This window comes from Papaver somniferum, chromosome 4 (assembly GCF_003573695.1).
Source record: "Papaver somniferum cultivar HN1 chromosome 4, ASM357369v1, whole genome shotgun sequence".
Lineage (NCBI taxonomy): Eukaryota > Viridiplantae > Streptophyta > Magnoliopsida > Ranunculales > Papaveraceae > Papaver > Papaver somniferum.
Genome location: NC_039361.1, coordinates 136947722 through 136970189, shown reverse-complemented (window position 1 = coordinate 136970189; position 22468 = coordinate 136947722). Strand labels below are relative to the sequence as shown.

Sequence of the window (22468 nt, the reverse complement as noted above, 5' to 3'; positions counted from 1 at the left end):
ACTGGATATGACAAGCAGAAGTCATCTACTGCTCCACTTTCTCCGTTAACTACATTAGACTGGCTTAAAAGTTCGTTCATTGCCCTGAATTTTATAAGGTAAGCAAGAACAAAAATGCTATTATTGAAGAATCAAGAACAACGTTATATTTAAGTGTATGGAGTGACAACACAGTCGCACTTATACAATTTAAATCAGAGCCACAATATCTTTTTCCGGCATCGTATCAAACATCTTCTTTTCAACAACTAAATCACCATATTTCCCATAAAATGGAATTGAATCAATTGAATATAATTCTGTGATCCCTATAATGGCAGAATCACCATAGGCTTTCCTTTTACAAACCTAACCTCATCTAGTCTACTCCATGGTCTAGGTATAACGAACACATTGAATCTCTACAGACCCGTCGGGGCATAGAGAAGCTGCTTTTAGTCATACAAAATTATACTTGACATCATTGAATCTGCATTACCGCCTGAGAATATTGATAGAATGATATACTTAAAGCAAGGATGTTAAAAGTTTCCAAAACGATGAACAAAGATGGTAAACCTCCCAAAGTACTTCATGTTGCTCTTACTATACCTTGTTAGATAGCCAAGCATGATATCAAGTAGAGGTTGAAAGATATAGCTTCACGACATCCTTCACCAAACACTTCTGATTGCACATTGAACACTATGGTAAACAAATAAAGATATCATAAGAGATGTATTTTATAAGCATCCAAATCCGAAAAAGAAAAGTTACTTCTATGAAAATTAGCAATAAAAAAATTCCAATTTCCTTTGAATAGTTTTGCTTAGAGGAATTTTACACACCTAATTCACTTCATTTGGATGAATGCATGAGAGTTCAATAAAATATTACGAAGGGAAAACTCACTCCTGCAAAGTTGAATAACAAAGTAAAACCTAATAAAAGATTTGTTAACATTTAGGAATAAGGGTGACAGTGTCAACCACAACTACAGCACTAACTTCTAATGAACAACGGCACATTTCTAGCATCAGTTTACACTTAAAATTGACAAATAAGTATTGCAATATCTAAAAAAATTACAGGAGCAGAGATTAGGTACCCGTGAATCAAGGAAAATCAGTTTTAATACCTGTAATGGAACTGCAACTATATGCTGAGACCTACTTAGTTTTCTGGCTTCTGCATGTTAAGAACGATAATAACCAAGCTGAAAAATTAAAGATCTTAAAATTAAGAAATATGAAGGAAGATAAAGGATAAGAAAGTTCCAAAGAAAATGAACACTAACAAACAGATTCAAATAATGAAAAACTAAATAAGTAATCATACAATTGAGAGTTTTCAAATAATCTAAAAATAAAATGCCAATATATCATGTGCCATAAACTTTCCTAGTGGTCTCCTTTTTATGAAACTACAATTGGACCCTCATACCTTATTTTCTGGGATCTCATTTTATGTGGGTTTTCTTCCGTGGTATCATAAACATCCACCTGGGATTTTCCTGCACCCTGTATTATTGAAAGAGCAGAAAAGGTGAGAACTCTAATCAATGCAGCTTCGCCTAACAGGGAGAAAACAACCTTATCAGCAGTTACCCATTACTTTCCTGAGTTCCACATCAAATTCCACATGTGTGTTTTTTATTTATAATTTTGAAGCATGTAACATATGTGTATGTAGTGTTATACATAATTAATTGCATTCTGATACAAAATATCCTAAATGAATACCAAAATTATCCTAAATGATCATAAGTACTTGGGTCTCAACCAAAATGGCGGCACAGATGAACATTTTCCTAGAACAGTGGATTCCCTAATAGAACAAATAAACCAAAAGAATCATTAAATGCAACAGAAATTAGGGTTTTCATATCGAACCTGAGCAGCTAGTGTACTGAATTATGTTGATGGTGGTGGTGTCGATCTCTTTCCAAATCCTACCTGTTCTGCTTCAACGATCAACAACAACAACAATACGAAAGCCATGCTAATCCAGATTTAATTCTCTTCAGAAGGTATATTCCTTATTTTTGTTTGGCTGATATTCCCTATTTTGATGATTTTGATTACCTAATCAAAGAAGGAATATGAGAATAAAAACGCCTAAAAGATCTTCTTTATGGGTAGAAAACCGCCTAAAAGAAAAATGCATGGACATTTAAGGGAGACTCGACAACGATTGATCATAGTGCAATAAGCCAATCATTGAGTATCGCAGTGGTAGTGGTAGAAGTTGATGTGTATCGAATCGTACCATATCTGATATTCTAGCATTGACGAATACGTACCCGAACTTCCACCAACAGTGAGGCACCTAAACCAAGAAACAAATTGCTCTTTGTTAATAAGAATTGCTTCTTCCCCAACATCCCAAATTTTCAGCTTAAGCTTCTTTTCACCTCTTGCGAACACCTTCATTTTCAAATCGACACCTGAAAATGATGGATATATCATCATAGTAGGGAAAGAAAACTCAACTTATACACGAATAAGACAGACCCAATACTTACAAAGACAAAATCAAATTATCCAGTTGATATTCCTGTCTTCCATCAAGAAAAAAAACCCTCAAGGATCCATTAGTTTCTAATATCTAAAGCCAAATTCTCTAAAATCATCACTAACAAATTAAAAAATCAAATTAAAAACAAAAACCCCCAAAATACGATAATGGTAAACTGCAGCAGAAAATTAGGTATATATTCATCATTCTAATACCTTCAATTTTAGAAAGAAATCAATTTACTTCATAAATCTTTTTTTGTTAGAATATTTAAGCCGCTCCCGGCGCTCCAAAGGGATCTTGTTGAGAACATGAAGAATGTAGAAGGTTTGTGAGAGAGCCATTACAACTCATGTCTAGGATTCGGGTCGAGATCGTATGTGCTAATGCTTGTGTGTGCCCTATGTGTCACACCAATAGAAACACGCCACATCATTCCTCTCATTAATCATGACTAACTAAATAGATTTTCTATTTATAGAACACTAATCGATTAGGAAAGATAATTAATTAGTTAAAGAAGATATTACAAATTCAAGAGAAAATACCGTGTTTCTATTGGTGTGGCACATAGCGCACACACAAGCATTGGCACAGACGATCTGGACCCCTAGGATTCACAATCGAAACAATGAAGAAGTAACGGTGTTATTAAGTTGATGCAGTTAGTGGGGAATTTAGTGGAGCAGTAAATTATGGTATTAAATGGGCAATTAGAACAGACGGGAAAGGATAAGAAGTAACGCATGGAAATTTTGGTAATCCATATAAATGGGAGTAAATGGCACGTTATTTTGGCGACTCCTCATTCAAATGTAACGCAATGAACGCATTGAATACGAGGATAGAAGTTGAATATCCAACGTTGGATTGGGCGAGAAAGAAGGGTGCATTTCACTCTCCTCTATTTTGAAAGTAATGATAACCGTGGATTGCTGGAAAATGGCAATTATAAACCGTCGTATCAGGCCAAATCCATTTATTTTTGTAAGAACGATGAACACCCTCTAGAACTTAAATTAGTGGAAAGGGAATTAATACCCCTTCTTTTCATGGATTTCACATATACTCTTATCCATTAGAAATTATGCCCCTCATATTCTAAAACTAATTCATTTTGGATCTTATAAATACCCTTTCTACATTAATAAAGATTTAGGTGAAAATCGTCATTTCATTTATCATTTCACATGTTGGTGGCGGTGGTGACTGTAGCTATGGAAGTGGTGGTGACGCCATATTTTGGTATGTGTTGTTGACACCGTAATCTGGACTAACTAATTTCTGAATTTTCAATTTTGGTAACAACTTGGGTTGTTAACACCAGATATGATATCAACTCCGGTCGACGACACAAAAATCTGGATCGAACTTATTTCTGAATTTTCAACTTTGTTATCAACTTGGAGGTGACGGTGCAATGGCGGCGAAGTTAGAGGCGTCGGTGGTGGTGCTCGTGGACTCTTAGTGGTAGCGGTGACAGTGATTTGTGGTGGAGTGGTGATGGTGGAATATTGGTAGTGGTGGTGGTGTAGTGCCGGTGGTGGTGGCGTGATTGGTAAAGAAAATTATTGTATTTTAAAATCAAGGAAAATGAGATGTGCGATAAGTTAATAAAGTAATTTATTTTTTAGTGGATAAGGTTTTTAAAAGGTGAAGCGTATTTATAATGTGGTATGAGAATTTTTGAAGGGTTCCAAATATAGGGGTATATAATTAATATACCCGTTAAATTAGTAATCCTTCGGTAAGACATATATGCATCGGCGGAATAATTTAAAACTCTTAGGTTAATAAATTATTTTTATCTTACAAATATCAAGTTTTTTTTTTCTTTTTTACCTTTCAACTCCTGGTATCATTCATATTCCTAGACCTAAGATGGAGGCCACATATTGGGTAATACTCGGGGAAGAAAAGGGGAGAATAAGACGGACCGCTAATTCCCATCAAAAATAAATATGTCAACTCAATAGGAGTTTATTGGATGAGGAGTCATATAAACAAAATTAGATACTAGTTTACCTAAATCTAGTGTATTTATAATGTTTTTTTTTTAAAAAAAAAAATTATGAATTCTAACATATATATATAATTTTGGACTATAATGGATTGAAATTAGGATTCTCGAAATGAATTACCAAATTATAATATAATTGATGTGGATTGCCAAATCATGTTTCCCTTTCAAAAAAAAAAGTGTCAATAAGTTGAGGTGGTGGTGGCGTTTGGTTATAGCAGTTGTGGTGGTCGGTGGTGGTAGTTGTTGTATTGTGGTTGTAGTGGTGGTGCTGGTTGGTGTTGTGTGGTGGTTGGGTTGCAGTGGTTGAAACACATAATATTTTGTACATTAAAAAAGAATAATAATAAGAAAAAAATATTCCATAAGAATTCACAGAACTCTTATGGTATGGGTCGAGATTACTACTCCCTCCATCTCTAAAGAGATGACTTCCTTCAAATTTGCACAATTATTAAGGTAAAGAGAGGAGAAAAGTATTTTCAGATATTATTTTTCAATTATACTTTTGCGGATAATAATTAGTAAAATTATAAAAAGATATATCTTTTAAACTATACCATGGATATTCGTAAACTGTATACCAATCAAAAACATTTTAAATTATTTATGTAATGAATATAAACATGACTATCAAATTATACATGATGACGACTAAATACAACCCCTGTTTGCATAAATACAACTTGTATCCAAAGCCACGCATCTCTGTTAATGTGGGTAACAAAAACTCACTGCTGGATTTGTCAGCGGATTAGGGATTTGATTTAATACTAACCGAACACGAGTAACTCCTTTTTCTTCTTTTTGTTTAATTTGTACTGTTCTATACTATTGTTTGAGATTGAATCGTAATAATTAATCGATGTCTTCATCTCTTTTAAATCCATCTAAAAGAAACTAAGTTTTTATAAACATGAAAATTAAAATATATTCTTAACTTAAAGCCTAGTTTCTTTTATATTATATATAAAAATTCTAACTATGTTATCACAATCATGTTAACAGTTGTAATAAAATTTGGCTTATGTTTGTTAATTGTGATTTTAGTAACGATGTCAACAAGATGCAGTTAACGTTTCAAGTTATCGCAAGGAGAAAAAACCCAGTGATACTCAAGCAAGTCACCAATGATGAATTCCAAAACCTTAAATCTAAAGGAACAATGACCAAGACAAAAGATGTTACAACTTAGAACAAAAAGAACCTATACTAGGTAAAACGTATATGGAATTATGAATTGGTAAATCTTAGACTTCCACTGTGTGAATCTTTGATGGAGACGAGGGAATCAAAATAAATTATGAGATGATGGAGGTAGGTGTTGGATCATATCCCAGGCAGGATGGGCTAAATGGAGACTGGCGATTGGAGTCCTTTACGATTGTAAGGTCCCAGTTAAACTGAAAGGAAAATTCTACAGGACATCAATCAGGCCTGCGCTGCTGTATGGAGCGGAATGCTGGCAACTAGAAGCTCGCACCTCATGGCGCTCCATGTGACAGAAATGAGGATGTTAAGGTGGGCATGTGGACACACAAGGTGCGATAAAATCAGAAATGATTGTGTCAGTGGGAAACTGGGGATAGCACATATGAAAGATATACTGTCAGAACATCGGTTAACGCTGGTTCGGGCATCTCCAGCGAAGACCACCGGACGCCCCAGTTCGGGTAGGACGCATCACACGGCCGGAAGGTAAAATGAAGCGTCAGGGACGACCGAAACTCACATGGGATGAACTGATTAAACGGGACCTGATTGACAGAGGCTTGGAGAGAGAGCTGGCGCTCGACAGAAGTGCGTGGAAAGCATCCATCCACGTGAAGGAGGTATGTACCCGAGGTACGTGAGCTGACCCTATTACCTTTGAATTTTTGTCTCTTTTATTAGTAGGATTGCCAAAACCGCGAACTTGTAAACAACCATGGCAGAATTGTGAATGGGTCCCGCAGCTCGTAGGATTGTGAAGGGGAACCCCCCTGCAGCCGGGACATGGAATATGTGGACACATCATCTAAATGGTCGCGAACGCGTAATCCCATTGAAGTGATGGCCACTGCACCCTCTGCACCGAAAATGAACAAGACACTGGATGTGTTAAGGATTATTCTTGCCTCCGGGTAAGTTGCGTCTAGGTGGGCTGGCAGCCGGTGTAAAAACTTCGCCACATCTCTCGATATAAGATCGTTACGCGATTTATCTTTGTCCGACCTGGTACTTGCTATTGGAAAAGGACTCTGGTTTCTGGTTTCTGAAGGTGGGTGTTGGATACCCGCATTAGGTTTGGTTAATAAGTTTGGACAAGGGTTGTATATAACTTAAATAAGGGTTGCACTTAGTCACTGCCTTATACATATATCTTATACCAACAATAATCAATTAAAAGGGAAGTTTTAGAAATATACCATTGTTTAACGATATTGGTCAACTTTTAGAGGGATAAAAAATTTAAATGACAAGGACATATTTTAGGGACAGAGAGAATATGAGATAATGACATACAAATTTTCATAAGAGTCCTTATATATTTTGTACCTCAACCATCTTAACACAAGGATATTTATGGCATTTAAAAAAAACAATTTGAATGCCTAGGACATTTAATAATTCTTCACATATTCTAATTGAATATGTAGTAATCTAGTTAGCAATTCGGGATACGAAGAAAGTTCAGGACTGCAACCTTATGAGTATTATTGTTTCGATAGAATGTAAATTCGGTCCACTATGTGGTCAATGGTTCGTGATTCGGGGATAAATCGAAGCGGCATACGTACGTATATAATTCATGTGTGAAAGATTTATTTTAAACATTATCTCGACTTAGGTACTGTGATTTAATATTTTAAATGACGCGTACATACGATAAATACAATTTAATCAGCAAATAACATGTACGTTGGTGGTATAGGGCTTAAATTGGTGTATGTAAGGTTTTATAAGTTAAAAATATAATACATAAATAATGATAATTTGGTGACGACGTTACAAATATTATACATGGGGAAGTGCTTTCGCTGAAGAGGTATGAACTATTCCGCTCAATCTTGAGACAAATGAGATCAAATTTGTTAGCATAAACGTCTAGAATGCAATTTTTTAGCTTAACAAGGCGTATAATTCGATAACTTGTAAATACACATGTAATTTGTTTTACGTTGAAAATGCACGAATCTAAATCAGGGTTTTAAAAATACTGATGATGCAGACTAATTCGGACCATATAGATGGATTCACGAATTATACATGTAAAGTTCATGAATTTACTAGATTGTTAAATATATACATAAATCCTAATCCAATACAAATACATCCCTATAATATCATTGAAGCTTGTAACCGTCAGTTCTGCACAATGATTTTCCCGTCGCACAGTAAGTTGGTAAGATAGAAGTCAGGATTTACTGATTCACGAGACTAAGAATCACAGGAGGAGGTTTTTGCAAAGTTGGTCGGTGGGGTTATCCCACCACCACCAAACAAATGACAGTCATTTCTTGAAATACTGTTGGAAAAGTATCATTTCAGTCTTTGGTAACTGTGGATGCTGTTGCAGGGGAGGGACACTACCAGAGTGAAAGCAACAATAGAGGTTTATTTTATTTATTACTCTTTTTTTTTTTCCTTTTTAATGGTTTCTGTTAAAATATGGAAACGGGTTAAAAATGCTCTTCCGTATAATACCTGTCACCCACGCCTGCACTATTTCCACTCTCCACTCTTTCTACTGCACAGTGCAGATGAAATGATTACTCCTACTACTGCAATGCCTTGACTAAATAAACTGAATCATGACAGACACCACTATCATATTCTTGCACAAAACCATAAAACAGAACAGAGCTACACCATTCCAGAGATGGACAGAAAGAATAAAATGACTAGAGAGATCATCCATATGACTTGACTGAATTCTACTAGTCTTTTTCTAAAAGTTTTTTGAGTATACGTTCTGTTATGGATGTGGGAAAGAAAAACGATTCTTAGATAGTGGGCAGTGGGCACACACCAGTGAAATTTGAAAATGTTATACTAAACGTCCAACGTCCTGGAACAACTGCCATATTGCCGATTCACCACTGCTACTCAACCAGTTTCAGTTAACCAAGCTGGTCAGGGCTCGATTTTCATGCTTAAAGTCATATTATTGATGAATATCAGAATCCCAGATAAACACCAAAACCGGTGTTACCGGCTATATCTCGGCTGAGCTTAACTAGATTGGTGTTGTTTAAAATCAGTCCACCATGAGTTTTTCTATCAAAATGTCAAAGCCTTTTACTTTGGGTCTGAAACAAGTGAAGAAAAAAAAGTAGATTTTCATTTGTTCATGACTTATGGATCTCGTCAACAAAACTAACTTCAACAATAAGTCAGTAGTCATCAAGCGGCCACAAACATACTTTAGTTTATGGATACTTTGATTCCCGAGAAATGTTTACAACAAGGTACTCGATCTTTGTAAAACACAACATTTAAGCAGGCAGGAGTATAAATCAAAAGGAGTGTCAAATAACAAACGAAATGTGAACCCCAAAGTAAAGAGAATAAAAGTTCTCAAGTGTATTGAATTGTAAGAAAGAGCATGGGCTTTCCCTGCAAAGACAAAAATCCTAAATAAATAAGAAAGGACTTGCAAAAAAAAAAAAAAAAAAACAACCTTAAATGAAGAAAAGAGGTTATAGAGAGAAAGTGGTGCTTTGCTTCATCCGCAAGACTACAAAAAGCTAAATATAAGAAACATCATCATCTTGCACTCTCTCCTCGCACTTCCCAATTCTAATGTCGAGCACTAAGCTCTAGCTAGGTAGCTAAATATTTCATTGATTGGCTTTTATCAAACATTATATCCGTTGAATGAAAGAGGTATTTGCCCCTTACATCTATCTATTTTACCATTTTCCGTTTTCATAGATGGCCGCCTAAGAACAGCCAAAGTCACACACCAAATACTTGAAAATTACTGTTTTCGTTTCTGAAATAGGGATACTTTCACTTTGGCCTATTTTTAGATTAAAATATTTTTTTTTCAAAAACAGACAGAGTATATTGTTTCGGGTGAAATAACTATGATTGTAGGGAGGGAGGCGTAGATTGGAAATGTATGTTGGTTACCACCACACAAAGACACTAGAGAGAAATGATGATGAATGTGTAAAAAGAAAGACATTTTTTGAGAATGTTGGATTTTGTCCTACTTTGTTACTGCGCTCCACTAGTGCTGCAGCAAAACAAAATCCACTTTCACTAAAACTCTCATCCTCTTTAACCCGGAGCTTCATTACTATGCGATGCGTGATGAGCTGATCTTGGAAATCTGTATGTATATGCTCTCCTTTCTTTGTTGAGATGACAGAAAGAGTAGTTGCACATTAACCACGCCAAAGTATATGGTGGGACAATTCATTGAACATCATAATTATTTTTCTGTCCGAGGACTACTTAGTTGGGTGGGGATGGTTGGAACTCATTACCAAATGAGTCCTGATGTGTTTTATGTCTAATAATCCCTACACCATCAATGCAGCAAATTCGACTTATCTATATTTGTTGGTTTTAAGAATTAATGCTGCGCCTCTGATGAGATGAGATGCAATATTATTATTTACCCAAGGAAGGAGACAAACACAAAGATACTCAAGTGAAAATGAGGACAAGAGAAAAAAAAAAAAAAAAAAAAAAGGGTGAAAACTCCCTCTTGCTTGTACTGGGTAGGCTGCAGATTTAACAAAAGTAATATTATAGTTAAATATAAGCAAAACCCCACTAAATTTCAATCTCTGGCTGGTCTGAGAGATTAAAGAAAAAAAAAAAAGGCTCATTGTTTGTTGGTTGGACATCCTTGTCTTTTCTGGAGTTGTTAGGAAAAGAAAATTGAATCAAATGTTCTTTCCATCTGGTGTTTAGTGAGCTTTTTGTAGTCTTTTACTTGATTCAATATCCCAATCAGAATATCTTTAAACCAACATTGACATAAATCTCTTCCATAAGTAATAGGACTAATACAAGTATAAAAGAACACTCCTATATCGTCGCATTTGTACACCAGAACACAAATCAGAATCAAAATGTAATTTTTGTTTTAAAAGTCTATGGACTTCTTACTTTGTAACTTCTGAATGTGCATCCAAATGCGTTATTAGTTTCATGGTCCATGGTTTTCTACACCACATTGACTCCTTCACATGAATCATATCATATCATACCTTATCTTCCTTTCCACGAAAGTGCATTAACCCACCCTGTGGTTAAAATTTTACAACGAAAAGTGAAAAGAAAAGAGAGGTCTAATTCGTATTTTGAGCATAATAGAGTAGAAAAGCTCTAATCTAATTCTAACATATACTCCACCAAAAAGCCAAAAAGAGGCACAACCAATAAGGCTGTAAAAATACATCCTATCCTATATAATCCCCACTTATTTCCCCCTCCTGCCCTCAATCTTCACAACATTTCACCTCTCTCTCTCAACTCTCAACCACTTGTGTAGCTAGAAAGTAACTCATACTCAAACAATGAACACATCCTCATCCTCTGTAGATTCATGGGGAATTACTATTGCAGCTGTAACAACAGCATTGCTTCTTCAACTAACCTTCATTTCATCACTTCATGTTGACAGGATTATTGAGTTACCAGGACAACCCAAAGTTAGTTTCCAGCAGTTTTCTGGGTATGTACCAGTTGATGTAAGGAATCAAAGGTCTCTCTTCTATTATTTTGCTGAAGCTGAAATCGAACCTTCTACGAAACCCCTTGTTCTTTGGTTAAATGGAGGTAAAACCAAAAACAAAAAGATTCACATCTTATTTTCTCTTGAAATTTGAACATTGTTTGCCTGATTTTGGTTTTTGGGGTTTTCAATTAGGTCCTGGTTGTTCTTCCTTGGGTGTTGGTGCATTTTCTGAGAATGGTCCTTTTAGACCAAGTGGTAAAGCTTTGATCAGAAATGAACATAGCTGGAACAGAGGTATGTAAAACAGAGGGGAAATAAAACAGAGGAAATCGCATGTTTTTAATGTGTGTGTGTGTGTGTTCTTTTCCATCTGCAGAAGCAAATATGTTATACTTGGAAACACCAGTAGGAGTTGGATTCTCATACTCAAATGATACCAACAATTATGTCAGTGCTGATGACAAAATCACAGGCATGTTGTTAACAATCCCTACATTTTCTTAAGTTGATCTGAAATTGCTGTGGAGTTTTATTGTTCTAAAAATGTTGTGGGTTTTTTATTTCTGAAGCCAGGGACAATTTGGTGTTCTTGAAAAGATGGTTTCTGAAATTCCCACAGCACAAAAATAGAGAACTGTTCATCACAGGGGAAAGCTATGCCGGTCATTATGTGCCGCAGCTTGCAAACTTGATGATGGAATTCAACAAGAAGGAGAACCTCTTCAACCTCAAAGGAATTGCTGTAAGCACCGAGTCTAGACCTCAATTGTGTCGATCAAATTCAATACATTGTTTTGATCGTTTCCTTGTTCTTGCATTGCAGCTCGGAAACCCGGTACTAGAATTTGCAACTGACTTTAACTCAAGGGCGGAATACTTTTGGTCTCATGGTTTAATATCAGATTCAACATTCACAGAATTCACTTCATCTTGTAACTATTCTCGATACGTTAGTGAGTACTATAGAGGTTCCGTTTCTTCAGTTTGTTCAAGAGTGATGAGCCAAGTGAGCAGAGAAACCAGTAAATTCGTAGATAAGTATGATGTTACACTCGATGTTTGCATGTCTTCGGTTCTCTCTCAGTCCAAAATCATTAGTCCCCAAGTAAGTTTTAGTTCATTCATAGTCTTTCTTGTGTTTGAATTTTTGTTGTTTCCTCTCACTCAACTGTTGCATTATTGATGTCACTCACAGCAAGTGCCAGAGAGTATCGACGTTTGTGTGGAAGATGAGACGGTGAATTATTTGAACCGTAGAGATGTTAAGAAAGCACTCCACGCCCGTCTTGTTGGCGTTCGAAGATGGGAAGTTTGCAGCAAGTAATTCTCTTCATTTCATTCTTATGAAACTAGTAGTTAAAACAGCTATGTCTAGCTTATCTAATCAACTTTTATTTGTACTTTGATGACAGTGTTCTCGACTACGATTTACTTAACATTGAAATACCTACAATATCCATCGTGGGTTCACTTGTCAAGGCCGGAATTCCTGTCTTGGTATACAGGTGAAAACTCCTACAATACTACCACCATGTGTTGTAGATCACGAAAAATGTTCAAACTTCGTTCTACTTAACTGCTATAATGATTTTCTTGAATGTAGTGGCGACCAAGATTCTGTTATCCCATTGACAGGGAGTAGAAAACTTGTCCATGGGTTGGCAAAGCGATTAAGATTGGAGACAACAGTCCCATACAGAGTTTGGTTTCAGGGGAAGCAGGTTGGTCTTGTTGAACATTCTTAGTCGTGGCCTATTCTAAAAATGAACCATGGATTACATAAAAAACCTGTTGTCTGTTTGACTTTGTTAACGTTTATCTTTCTCCTGTTGGTTTTATTTCAGGTTGGTGGATGGACTCAAGTTTATGGTAACATTCTGTCTTTTGCAACAATCAGAGGAGCTTCACATGAAGCTCCATTCTCTCAGCCGGAGAGATCACTTGTGTTGTTCAAGGCATTTTTGGAAGGAAGGCCTTTACCCGAAGTACTATTCTGACCCTCACTCAATAAGTAAGTCCATATTAGCCACATAGGGTCTTAATCACAATGTAATTAGAGCTTGGGAAGATCCTTTTTATTATAGTCATAAGGTCTAATGTAATGATAATCAAGGGGGGTAAGAAAATGTATAAGGGAAAAAAAAAGTTTTTTGTGTCTTCATTTTTAGTTTTTTTATTGTGTTGGTTGGTGTAATTGAGCTTTGAGTTTGAACGATTTTTGTAAAGAATCCATGAAAAGAAAGAAGATTTTCTGTTAGAATTTTACTCAATGTGTTCGTTTGGGGAAGTTACGGCGTGTTAAACAGCCTCTTCGACTAAGACGGATGTAACATCGGAATCAGAATAACTTAATTGCAAGTTTGGAATTAAGAAATGATTTGACATGGAATTTTCTTTTTCCTGTTCTTTCTTTTCTCAAACAAGTTTGGAGAACATTTTGTTTGTAAAGTGATTCAATTTGATGGGCCATTTCTGTACCAACAAAAGAAGATTCAAAAACAAAAACTAAAGTGAGAAGAAATCTGAGAGAATATGTTTATCCATCTCTTTTACCTTCTAAAAGAAAAGATATTTTCAGTACGCGTCTATACGAAGAAAACAAGATATATACCTCAAAAGTTTAGTGTTTTGACACTAGATGAAGCGCAGCAGGAAAGAAACAACAAAAAAAAAAGAGAGAGAGCTAAAAAGCAGCACCATTGAGTTCGGTTTAATACAAAAGTGACTTGCACATGAATGAATAGAGCAGCCATTGAACTCGAAAGCATGAGAATGAATCAGTATCAATTCACTAGCCAACCTTACATTTCTTTTCTGTCCAACACCTAAATAATACATGCATTGCTTGTGGTGAAGAAAACAAGTTTCGTAGGTTCAGCCATGCACCCAATTAAGCTGCTGTATATGTGTAGTTTTTTTTTTTTTATGTAAATACATTGTTACTGATACCTACTTGATATTTAGTTCATTAAGTACAGACCATGGACATAAAAGTTCCATCAGAGAAGAAGGGTCTTGATTTACACAGGAATGGATGGAGGAAGTGCGTCCGGGATCGCAGTGTTACTACCATTGAGCACCGTCACATTTCCATCGCCATCAACATCCACGATAACTGAATCACCTTCCTTAATCTCTCCTTGGAGCATTTTCTCGGCCATGCTATCTTCCAGAAGCCTCATAATTGCCCTCCTCAACGGTCTTGCTCCGTAACTAGGGCTGTAGCCCTCGTCAACTACTCTGTCTCTGAATCTCTCTGTTACTTGGAGCTCAATCTCCTTGACTTTTAGTCTCTCAAACACCTCCTTCAACATTATGTCTGCAATGTCCTTCACCTCCAACTTGGTCAACTGCCTGAAGACAATCATTTCATCTAACCTGTTGAGGAACTCTGGCCTGAAATACTGTTTGAGCTCCTCTGTCACGAGGCTCTTTATCCTGTTGTAACTACTGTCCTTCTCGTCGTAGTCGAGATCAAACCCAATCCGGCGACCTCCTTTCTCGATCACACTGCTTCCAACATTGGAGGTCATTATCAAAAGCGTGTTCTTGAAATCCACGGTTCGGCCCTTGCTGTCTGTCAACCTACCATCTTCCAAAATCTGAAGCATCATGTTGAAGACATCAGGATGGGCTTTCTCAATCTCATCAAATAGGACTACCGTGTAAGGCCGCCGTCTAACTGCTTCAGTCAGCTGACCACCCTCGGTGTAGCCGACGTAACCAGGTGGAGACCCAATGAGCTTTGAAACAGTGTGTCTCTCCATGAACTCACTCATGTCTAGCCGAATCATAGCTTCCTCAGAGCCAAAGTAGTAGGCAGCCAGTGTCTTAGCAAGTTCTGACTTTCCAACACCAGTAGGTCCAGAGAATATGAAGCTGGCAATTGGTCTGTTAGGATTTTTAAGTCCAACACGGGCACGGCGGATAGCACGACTAATGGCTTTAACGGCTTCATCCTGGCCAATGACCCTCTTGTGGAGCGTTTCTTCCATCTTCAGAAGTTTATCGGATTCGTCAGAGGAGACCTTGTCGACGGGAATACCAGTCCATGAAGAGACTATGTGCTGTATATCGACTTCTGTCACAATTGGACCTGTATCAGCTGCTTCAGACTCTGCCTTGGATCTTTCTTTGCCCTTGTCAATGAGAGCTGATATTTGGGCTTTAAGATCCATCTCTCTGTCTCTCAATTCCCCAGCCTGAAAAAATTGTGCACTGTAAGCCTACTGGATAGAAATTTTAGGTAAAGGCAAACAAGCAAAAAAAAAAAAAAAACACTAACACACACACAAAACAACATAAAATGCTTGCAAGTACCTTTTCAAAATCCTGGCCGCGAACAGATTCATTTTTCTCCTTTGTAATTTGCCTTAATTCCTTTTCAAGTTCTCTGGCTTCCTCAGGAAGCTGCATAAGAAGTAAGAACGAATCAGACAGCTCAATCAATTGATATTGTGGAGCTAAATGAGGAAAGCTATTCCGAAACAGAAAATGGTACCTGAGCATTACGAAGTCGCACTCGAGAACCAGCTTCATCAATCAAGTCTATTGCTTTATCAGGAAGGAACCGATCACTGGTAAAATGAAGTCGTCGTCAGAACTCAAATAGGGTAGAAAATTTTGAGAAACTATGCAGTACGCTCCACCCATTTGAAAGCATTCAGACAAATATTGATGAGCGAATATTACACATGTAAAAGTACAAAAACAATTGCTTCCTTAACCATACAACAAGGTAAAAGGTATCAAGTCAAACACCAACAAAAAAAAAAAAACACGTTATCAGGTTCAGCAATCATGAGACATGAATGCAAGGAAAATAACATCACAAACCTGATGTACTGGTATGATAAGTTCGCTGCAGCAACTAGGGCTTCATCTGTGTATCGTAATTTGTGGTGAATCTCGTATCTCTCTCGAAGACCTTTTAGAATCAGTATGGTCTCATCAACAGTTGGTTCAGGTACTTTTACTGGCTGGAATCTTCTTTCCAATGCTGGGTCTTTTTCGATGTGCTTCCTGTATTCATCAAGAGTGGTAGCACCAATGCACTGCACCAAAAAATTGAGAAGTACTGTAATGACTAAGAATAGAACCTTGGAAGTTCGAAAGCTATGACTTGCATGGAAGATACTAAAGCATAAAACATGATTCAAAACTTGTGAAGGGTGAAAAAAGGTGTTTCTTTACGTCTAATGGAAAACCAAAAGTGAGAAAACAAAAAGTTACTTAAAAGGCAACAATAGGAGGCAGACTATAGCCTTAAGTATAAACACATTTACAGACTGAAGGTTAAATTACCTGCAATTCTCCTCGGGCAAGAGCTGGTTTCAAGATGTTGGCAGCATCAATGGCACCCTCTGCTGCTCCTGCTCCAATAAGTGTATGCACCTCATCAATGAAGAGTATTATCTCATCACTCTGCTTAATTTCTTCCATCAGTTTCTTCAACCTCTCTTCGAACTCTCCACGATACTTTGTACCCGCAACTAGCAAACCCATATCCAAGGTGATGACCTGAATTGTGAACCAAATGTTTGCATTAGAATCAGCTTATACATAAATGCACTGTTTTGTAATTATATTAATATCACTCGTTTTATAATGCATGGTCATGGGAGGATATAAATTATCAATTATATAATCACCTTCTTCCCCTCAAGAGTTTCTGGCACATCACCAGTTGCAATTCGTTGAGCAAGTCCTTCAGCAATCGCAGTTTTTCCAACTCCAGGTTCTCCAATGAGGCAGGGATTATTCTTTGTTCGCCTACCCAATATTTGAGTTACACGTTCAATTTGTGGTTGTCTACCAACAACTGGATCAAGCTTACCCTGAGAAGGCAAGAAGTTGAACCCATTTATTCCTATTGAACTAATTATAAACACAAGCCAGTATCTAACAATAATCACAGAAAGCAAAAATGAGATGTTATACCTCTTCAGCCAGTTTTGTGAGATTAGTACCATATTCCTCAAGTGTAGGCATCTTATTTCCGCTGCTGCCTCCTCCAACTCCAGCTCCAACAGCTTCTGTGCTCTCACCTACCATGCGGATAACCTGGTTGCATAATTGGTAATAAAAGATAAAATTCAACATTTCCAGATCAGCTGTATCCAACACCTCCAGTAACTGATGATATAAATAATTGATGCATGTGGTGGACCCATTGTAAATTTACCTGGGTACGAATATTACTTGGATCAGCACCTAAGTTCTCAAGCACACGTGCTGCTACACCTTCACCCTCACGGAGCAGTCCCAAAAGCAGGTGCTCGGATCCAATATAGTTATGGCCTGAAACATTCAATACCGTCAGAAAACAATTGACGGACGAATTCCAAATAAAAGACAGCTCAAAGACTCACCAAGTTGTCGCGCTTCCTCAAGTGACAGTTCCAAAACACGCTTGGCACGAGGAGTGAATGGTATCTCGACAGCAACAAATCCACTTCCTCTGCCGATAATCTTCTCCACTTCAACGCGAGCATCCTTTAAATTAATTCCCATGGACTTGAGAACTTTTGCAGCAATTCCAGTGCCTTCACCAATAAGACCCAATAATATCTGTTCTGTGCCAACAAAATTGTGCCCAAGGCGTCTTGCTTCCTCTTGTGCAAGCATGATAACTTTAATAGCTTTCTCTGTGAAGCGCTCAAACATAGCTTTAGCCACAGCACGGCTTCCCTTTCCACGTGGAGCAGAGATTGCAGCTGCTACCTTAGAGTGGAAATCCATCCCAGACTTTACCATTGAATCCAAAGCGTTGGATCCCCGTAATCCCGAAAAACCTTGCATTCTCTTTGTCGAAGCTTGAGCATTACACATCATTTTGACTGTCCTTTTGTTTTTTCCAGAAGATCCTTGAAGTTGTCCATGATTTTCACCAACAATGACTGCTGAAAGGTTCGTGGATTGAACCAGAGCCCGAGCCATGATTCTTTACTTACAAAAACTCAGTATACGTTTCTTATTTTTGGTTCAAGATAACCTGCAGAGAAGCAGAAACGAAACCCCAGATGAGACTCAAAGTGCTTGGGAGGTTAAGTCAATTTCTGTATGACACAAAGATGGGTTTCTTATACTCATTCCTACATCAATTAAATTTGTTCAGGACATTAAAATCCTCATCAGTCACATGGTTTAACAGGAAGTTATTAGTAATTAAGTTAAAGGAGATATCATGCACTGAATTGTCAGGGGATCCTGACCTTCAAGAAAGAAGGGTCGCCACTTAAATAATGCAAAAAAATCATCACCCTTGTCTCTCTGATGGAATGTTAGTATAGTTCCTAATTTGCACCATACAAAATCAACACACAACACAGTGCAAAGCTCATGATGGAAACTTTCCATTTTTATAGAAATGACACAAAATTGAAGTCTGGGGCAGGTACAATTGGTGTATTTAAAGTGTAAGATAACCAAATCGACAGCTAGGAAAGTTAAAAATGATCATTACCTGAATAATTTTGATGGATGTACTCTTCTTCCTCTTGTTGTTGTTCTGCTTCTCCTGGTACAGGAGAGAGGGAGAGTATAGGAGGAGAAGGAGGTCCTGTGAGATGGGAATGAAGAAGATCAGAGAAGTGAGATGGAATATTAAATGGAGATTTGGAAAGTGGGAAATGTGGATGATAATCAACCCCCTATTTTCTGTCTTTTTCCTGTAGATAATTCTTCTTCACTTGTTGTTTTTTTCCCTTCTCTGTAGGAAGACAGGTGACGTAAATTCCTATTGTTATTAATTAATTCAACAAAAATATCTGAATAATTTAGCCACTGGAATTCTTCCACGTTTGTAAAAAGGTTTCCTCCCATATCCTTGCGTGTAGTATGTGTATGTGTGCAAGTAAACTACCAAGATATTTTTTTGATAAATTAATAATTTATACCAAGAGATTCAACGGTGACCGGAGTGTTATGCATAAGAGCAACTGCAATCCACGAGTAAACCCAAATTTTTACTCGAGTGGGCTGGCGTAGTGGGACGGACCATCGATCAAAATTTGATCAAAGAGTAAAATCCAGACCAAATTTGGTCGGCGATCAAGAGCAAATCCAAATATAGTCGGGCGTTAATATAATCTCTGCTACACATCGGGCGTTGATATAATCTCCGCCATTCATCGCGCGTTGGTATAGTTAACGTCCAACGAACAGGCGTGCATATAAACTTCGCCTGAATGGGGCGTTGGTAAAGATAACGCCCGATGGGGCGTTCATAAACTTAACGCACGAAATGGGGCGTTCATATACTTAACGCCCCACTCCACTTTAAGTTTTAAACTTGTGAAATTTGCATGGGGCGGGCTTTATACCTCCGCCCCATTATTTATTTTTTTTTATTTTTTTTTGTTTTTTGAAACGTATACTATACCAATGCCCCACGTCAGGCGTTATCTTTACCAACGCCTGATCCCAGGCGTAATCTTTATCAACGCGCGACCAAATTTAATCTGCAATCACTACGCCACACGACGGATTAAACCCAAATTTGATCTTTTTTTTTAGTCTTTGGTCTTTGGTTATACTCGCACCATTGTGGACGCTCTAAGGGATTATTTTGTCAGACTTTGATAGTCGACGTTGGTATAATTACCACCGTTTACAGTGATTTTAATTAGATAACTTCAATTTCCATTCCATCCTAGACATAGACTGGTAGTAGTCGGAGGAAGGGAGAGAAAGCCACCTCGGGGCTCGAGCTTAACTTTTTGCGTAAGAGAAAATGTTCTAGAACTGTGACTAGATACATCTGGAATTTAGTCCATGGACGAACGAAAGTTTGCTTTTGGGACAACAACTATTATCAAGTAGAGATCTAAGCATTTGACTTTTACAAATGTAATAAATGACTTGGTATTTTTTACTCAGCTGAATTTGGATCTAGAAACAAGGTAAGGGGTATCAAAAATGGTAAAGATAGGAAACTACCCTTATCAATTTTAATTAAAGCTAACCCAAATCATCTTCTATCAATTTTACTGACCAAATCCATCTCCATCATTCGACCGGAAAAAACTCATCAATTCGAAAATTTTATCATCGCTTAATCTTCAAACATGTAGATGCGTGTAGAAAATCTGATATCAAAAACTTAAAGAACAAACGTAACTCTAACAAATCTCTTCTATTGATGTAAATAATTTCATGACTTTGCAGCCTATTTATAGTTTAACAAACTTGACTCTTAAGCAAAGACTCTTTCCTAACATATCAAACTCTAATTAAAGATATTTCTAGAATATTCTAAACTCTATACGTAAATACTATACGTAACCAAACTTCTAAAACTGGTAAACTTGTTTCTCAAGTTTACTATACGTTCTCAGTAACTCAGATCAACTTATACTAGTTTGTTGCAAGTACGACTCCAACTCCTGTTAGTTGCTTTCACATAATGTTTCATTCAGACAACATCAACTCCTCCTAGTTGCTTTCATAATACCACATCAACTTAACTTAGTTGCTTCCACATAACAGCATCAACTTCCAATAGTTGCTTCACTCAGACAACAGTAACTTCGACTAGTTGCTTCCACCAACTATATCTTGGTTTAATCTTAAACATCCTCCCTTAAACCAAGATATTCTTTACTAATCATTCCAAGTTTTCCGCGCAAATAGACGAACGTATTATACTTCAAATACTTAGTAAAAATATTAGCCACTTGATCTTTACTTTCACAAAATTCCACAACAATCTCCTTATTGCTGACAAGCTCTCTAATGTAATGATATTTGATATCAATGTGTTTACTCCTTCCATGAAACACGAGATTCTTTGTTAATGAAATTGAGGACTTGTTATCACATATTATTGTTGTAGGTGTATTCTGCTTATTGAAAAGAGACTTCAGCATCATCCTTAGCCATACAACTTGTGTAGCACAATTTTCAGCAGCTATGTGTTCAGCTTATGTTGTAGACAAGGCAACAACTTGTTGTTTCTTTGATGACCAGGAAAAGAATCTTGTTCCTAAATGAAATGCATAACCAGATGTACTCTTTATTCCTTCCGTGTCTCCATCCCAATCACTATCTGTATAACCAACCAATTTTGGATCTTCAGAAATTGTATAGAGAATTCCTAAACTAATTGTTTCTTTGACATACTTCAAAATCCTCTTTGCATCTTGTAGATGTGACTGTCTTGGTAACTCCATAAACCTACTAACTAATCCAACTACATACATAATGTCTGGTCTTGTAGCAGTTAAATATCTCAGACATCCAACAAGACTCTTAAAATCTGTTGGATTCACAAGTTCTCCTGATTCATCTTTTGTTAACTTCAACCTTTCTTCAGTTGGTGTTAAAATTGGATTACAATTATCCATCTTGAAACGCTTAAATATTCCTTCTGCATATCTATGTTGATTTATAAAGTTACCTCTTTCTGTTTGTTGTACTTCAATGCCAAGAAAGTATGACATTAATCCAAGATCTGTCATCTCAAATTCTTTCACCATATCCTCCCTGAATTCCTTGATCATCTCTGAGTTATTGCCAGTAAAAATAAGATCATCCACATACAAACAAATTATAATATGATTGTCAAATAAATCAGCTTTCAAATATAGTGTCTGCTCATGTGGACATCTTGTAAAACCTTTCTCAATGAAGTATGTATAATTTCTTGTATACCAAGCACGTGGTGCTTGTTTTAAACCATACAACGCTTTTTTTTAGCTTGTACACTTGATTCTCCTTCCCCTTCATAACATAACCTGCTGGTTGCTCAACATATACTTCTTCTTCTAGTACACCATTCAAGAATGCACTCTTTACGTCCATCTGAAATATCTTTCATTACTTCTGAGCAACTAGAGCAATGATCATTCGAACTGTATCAAGTCTTTCAACTGGTGCAAAGACTTCAGAATAGTATATTCCTTGTTTTTATCTATATCCTTTAGCAACTAACCTTTCTTTCAATTTATCAACTTCACCATCTGATTTGTACTTTGTCTTGTAAACCCATTTGACTCTTATTGCTTTCTTTCCTTCTGGAAGTTCTGTAAGTTCCCATTTATTGTTCTTCTTTATTGAGTATATCTCAGCTTCCATTGCTTGTACCCATCCCTTATCTTTAAAGGCTTCTTCATAAACAACGGAATCACAATCTCCATATAAAGCAAAATTAATCTCCTCTTCATCAGTATCATCATCTCTTGTTATCACATAATCTTTCATTCTTGATGGTATAACATATTTTCTTCTTGGTCTTGCAGTCTCTTGTTGTGGTATCACATCACTTCTTACTT

General features: G+C 36.9%; 2 protein-coding genes and 1 long non-coding RNA gene across 7 annotated transcripts; 1 reads left to right on the top strand and 2 right to left on the bottom strand.

The window, feature by feature from the left end:
* Positions 1 to 101: 101 nt before the first annotated feature.
* Positions 102 to 2816, bottom strand: LOC113362772. Of its 5 annotated transcripts, none has more exons than XR_003365825.1 (7): positions 2504 to 2816; positions 2248 to 2425; positions 1872 to 2063; positions 1423 to 1499; positions 1118 to 1195; positions 828 to 893; positions 102 to 684 (listed from the first exon to the last, which is right to left on the bottom strand). It is a non-coding gene; the product is annotated as an uncharacterized LOC113362772 (long non-coding RNA). The 5 variants fall into 5 exon arrangements; XR_003365823.1 differs by having other exon boundaries at positions 2282 to 2425; XR_003365822.1 differs by having other exon boundaries at positions 1872 to 2425.
* An 8142-nt stretch (positions 2817 to 10958) lies between these two features.
* Positions 10959 to 13462, top strand: LOC113362771 (serine carboxypeptidase-like 45). The gene is made up of 9 exons (XM_026605267.1): positions 10959 to 11296; positions 11388 to 11489; positions 11572 to 11667; positions 11765 to 11937; positions 12019 to 12300; positions 12391 to 12515; positions 12608 to 12700; positions 12799 to 12916; positions 13040 to 13462. The coding sequence occupies exons 1-9, from the start codon at positions 11035 to 11037 to the stop codon at positions 13190 to 13192; spliced, it is 1404 nt and encodes a 467-aa protein (XP_026461052.1). The 5' UTR covers positions 10959 to 11034; the 3' UTR covers positions 13193 to 13462.
* Positions 13463 to 13947: 485 nt separating this feature from the next.
* LOC113362770 (ATP-dependent Clp protease ATP-binding subunit ClpA homolog CD4B, chloroplastic) lies at positions 13948 to 18825 on the bottom strand. The gene is made up of 10 exons (XM_026605266.1): positions 18661 to 18825; positions 17567 to 18189; positions 17380 to 17495; positions 17136 to 17258; positions 16847 to 17032; positions 16500 to 16715; positions 16032 to 16249; positions 15697 to 15772; positions 15516 to 15605; positions 13948 to 15397 (listed from the first exon to the last, which is right to left on the bottom strand). Exons 2-10 carry the CDS (start codon positions 18132 to 18134, stop codon positions 14216 to 14218), a joined length of 2775 nt encoding a protein of 924 aa, XP_026461051.1. The 5' UTR covers positions 18135 to 18189; positions 18661 to 18825; the 3' UTR covers positions 13948 to 14215.
* Positions 18826 to 22468: the final 3643 nt, after the last annotated feature.